Source organism: Cyprinodon variegatus, unplaced genomic scaffold, assembly GCF_000732505.1.
Source record: "Cyprinodon variegatus isolate N-32 unplaced genomic scaffold, C_variegatus-1.0 Scaffold145, whole genome shotgun sequence".
Taxonomy (NCBI): Eukaryota; Metazoa; Chordata; class Actinopteri; order Cyprinodontiformes; family Cyprinodontidae; genus Cyprinodon; species Cyprinodon variegatus.
Window position 1 is genome coordinate 2,147 of NW_015150598.1, and position 3,921 is coordinate 6,067.

General features: G+C 34.0%; 1 protein-coding gene and 1 long non-coding RNA gene across 2 annotated transcripts; both read right to left on the reverse strand.

The window, feature by feature from the left end:
• Positions 1–137: 137 nt before the first annotated feature.
• Positions 138–577, reverse strand: LOC107086208. Its single transcript, XR_001481295.1, has 2 exons — positions 396–577; positions 138–224 (listed from the first exon to the last, which is right to left on the reverse strand). It is a non-coding gene; the product is annotated as an uncharacterized LOC107086208 (long non-coding RNA).
• Positions 578–604: 27 nt separating this feature from the next.
• Positions 605–3,240, reverse strand: LOC107086201 (heat shock 70 kDa protein 12A-like). Its single transcript, XM_015376990.1, has 4 exons — positions 3,159–3,240; positions 1,529–1,824; positions 732–953; positions 605–631 (listed from the first exon to the last, which is right to left on the reverse strand). Exons 1-4 carry the CDS (start codon positions 3,166–3,168, stop codon positions 605–607), a joined length of 555 nt encoding a protein of 184 aa, XP_015232476.1. The 5' UTR covers positions 3,169–3,240.
• Positions 3,241–3,921: the final 681 nt, after the last annotated feature.

The window sequence follows — 3,921 nt, forward strand, 5'->3', positions numbered from 1 at the left end:
CCATTTATTACTAAATGAATTAAAATCATAAAGAAACCTCTTAACCTCACTGGGATGCTTTCTTTCATTTTCATCCCAGATTCCATCAGAGAATATTTGCCTCATGAACCCTATAAAGTTTCTCTCCACAGTTTTTCTCCCCAGGTCTTTATAAGAAGCTCTTTGCAGCTCTTTCAGTTCTCCTGCTTCCAGGACTTCATATACAGCGATGTGGACGATATCCTCTGTAACACAGAAAGTAATCGACCAAAGAAGTGCTCTAATTATATAACCTGTAAGTAATCATTCATCTCAGGAAATTTTTCTTATTAATTAAAGAATGTGCAAATTTGATGGCAAAACATTTAATGTATAAAGGAAAAATAAATGTTTTAAAAGAGTGAAAAACTAAATACCTTTGCAAACAACAACGTATTGTGTCCCTGGAGATCGATCCATTCTGCCCTGTTCTCTGCTCTCTGTGATGAAACCATCACCTGGAAGCTTCATACACCAGGATAAAGCTGCTTCTGAACGCAATGCAATCACCAGTTGATTTATGTCTGTGACAATACCTGCCTTAAAGAGAATAAATATTTATATACAATTATATATTTTTTCCTCCCTACTTCTTATCAGTCTGTATCTGCAGCTTTTTGGCAGATATGTTATTGGAATCAGTGATTGAGAGAAAGTTTTGACAAATATATTTAACCATTTAATGTAAATTAAACTTTTCAACATGATGTTACCTGAGTTGCTGCTTCTCTCATGAACTGTTCAGCTGAATCATCCCAGTTGTCAGGAACAGTCAACACCCAGGTGAATTCAGAGGCTGTTAACCTTCTACCTCCAGTGTCACTAATGTATGTCAGAGCATCATCTTTCAGGAATCTCAGAGCCTCTGCAAAAACATCCAGAGCCTTCATTTCCCTTCCGTTGGCTGCTTTAATTTTCAGGTCTCTGGTGAATTTCTAAAGATGGTTAACAAGTTTATTAGTTCAATCATGTCAAAGTATCAAGAAAAAGTAAATTCACCAATTTCTAAAGATTTAAAAAAACACATTGTTTACATTTTTAAAATATTTCAGCTCAGATTTTCTGTAATTTTCTGACAAGTTATGTGAAAAAGGCCAAATACAAGTTAAATGAGAATCACAACAGAGTTTAATGATTGAACCCAAGTTAGATTTTTTTGTAACATGATAGAAACAAGCTAAAAAAAAGCAGATAATATATGAACAGGTAAATAAATCATTGTGTACATCTATACTGTAGTTGTAAAGCTGTATCTAAGCAAGAAAGCTATGCTAATATTTAGAAAATTAAAATAAACTACAACAAAAGAAAATTGATACACAAGTTTGCAATACAACAAACAAGACAAATATAAATAGAGCATACATTTGTGTATAAATATCTATACAATTTGGCTGTAAAAACATAAAACTTTTAACATCTTACTAGCCCTATAACCTGTAAAATGTAATTGGTTTAAATTAGCTTAAGAATCTGAAATGTTTGATTTTTGAAAAGTATTTTTACTCACTTTGTCATCCAGAGAAATCTCAGAGAAGTCAAAGAAAAACAATCTAGAATCTCTGCTCTGATGTAAACAGGTTTTTCTGGCTTCATATCCAAAGCTGACAAACTGTTGTTGTTCGTCAAACAGGATACAGGTAGGAGTGTCTGGGGTTCGTTGTCTAACATCTTCAACCCAATATTTCAGACGGGGTTGTATCTCTTCTTGACTGGATGTTATACTAAACCCATAGCCACTGTATGCTGTTCCAAAGTCTATAGCGATAATGAATGATTCCATTGTAGGGAGAGGTCCTGCAGGTTCTGTTGAAGAAAAGGATCAAGTAATGAGAGGTTGTTGTTCAGGTTAAATATTTAGAAATAGTTTAACTGGGCGGAACTGACTGAAAGTCCACCCCTTCATAGAAGTGACATAACTGAGTTTTATCAATCTAATATTGTTGACCAATTCCCTTTGAGCAAAAAAGCAAAGCAGCAGAAAGCAAGACAACTGCAGGCCATCAATGTTTTCTAACAATTGCTGTAGAAAGAAACATTCCTGTACAGTTGCAGCTAAAGCCATACACTCTGCTTCACCAGTTGACAGTGCATCCGTAGGCTGTCTTTTGGTCTTCTATGAGACCGATGAACCATTTTTATTTAGGCTAACACAGTAACCTGTAGTACTCCGTCTATCAGCTACATCTTTTGCCCAATTCACTTCACTATATGCATGAATCAAGTTATCATTTTCACCCTTTTTGTAACTGTTCTTTGTCTTGTGTCCATTTTAGATGTCTTAAAACATGCTTGACAGTGCTCCACTGCTCTGTGATAGGTCTTGTGAAATTCTGTGATAGTTTGCCGTGTATATATATATATATATATATATATATATATATATATATATATATATATATATATACACGGCAAAATCCTTCACCATCTTCACCATGGTCAGGCTGCATCCATGTCCACAGTTTCCTCGTTTTCCCACCACTTTGGTTCAAATTTGAATTTTCCCCATTGACTTTTCCAAAGCATTTTAATCTAACGATTATCAAATTTAAAGAATTTTAATGCCAATTAAGGCCTTAATTTAAAAAAATAATAATTTAATTACTTTTAATGACCTGCAGAAACCCTGATCATGTTCTATTTATTAGTTTTGTGTCATTTGGAGCTGTTCTGAAGATATTACGTTTAGTTATATCCAAGTAACATCTTCCTATGGGCAGTTTGAAGCACAAACTGAACTGTTCATAATTTATTCTTTATGGTACGTCAGCATCACATGTAGGTGAATCACTGTGCCCCAGACATCTGTGGTTATATTTTTAATATGTATATGTTTTAAAAACAAAGCAGGGTGTGTATGTGTATATCTGCATTCAAATAGAAAATAATAAACATGTTTTTTCTTGTCACAGTGTTCCACAGCACATGTTTAACCATGAAAAAGACTATTTTCAGCACATGAATGTAGCATTTTCATTAACTAAATTTCATGTAGTATAAGAGCAGCTGAATAAACTGCTAACACCGTTTTATCACTGTTTAACAAAGTCCAAAGCATATCATTTTATAAGGACTATAATCAAACTGTCACTTATTATGTTTAAAGTACACTTATTGAACACAGAAACAAAGCTTCATACCTTCTCCCATGGAATCCAACAGAAAAAGCGCAAGGAGAGCGTGGGAAAACCCTTCACAGACTACAATGGTATGATCCGTTCATTTGTCTTTTTAAACCCCAAACTAACACTCAAAGCAACAATCCATGAACTCAATATGTTCCACATTGAAGATAATATTTCACATTTTCATTGGCAACACACTAGATTTACATAAAAATAATAATTTTGAAACAGGAAATTACCCGCTGTTTTGAAATGGATCTGTCATCTTTTCAAAATAAAAGCTGCCGGTGCTCATAAAATTCTCAACAGGTGCCAAAAAAAAATGCATGCCTGCCGAGATATGCGTCCCCAGTCGCGGGAGCGCGCATCGCCTTGTTCAACTGCATGTCGACGAGGAAAACTGATAAAAATATGACTAATGGAGCTTGGGTTCTTATATTAATGATATAAAAACGTTTAAATATACCTCTCGTGGGAAATAAATGTGGTTATTTGGCAGATTCATTTACAAAAATATGGATTTTTTAAATAACATTAAATCCAAAGACTTTGACCGAGGTACGGCTGATTTACTTGTTGTGGTCTTTTGTTATTTACACACAACAATAAACACAACATGAGTGTGTAGCTCTATAGTTCCACCTACTATATTCTATTTTTATTTCTGTGTTAGGTAAAAATAAAAACAATGCTTTATTAATAACCAAGTTTCCCTCCCTATCTCCATCTGTTCCTAAAATTCCGTTAATACTCCATTCTCTCCTTATTAAATATCTCA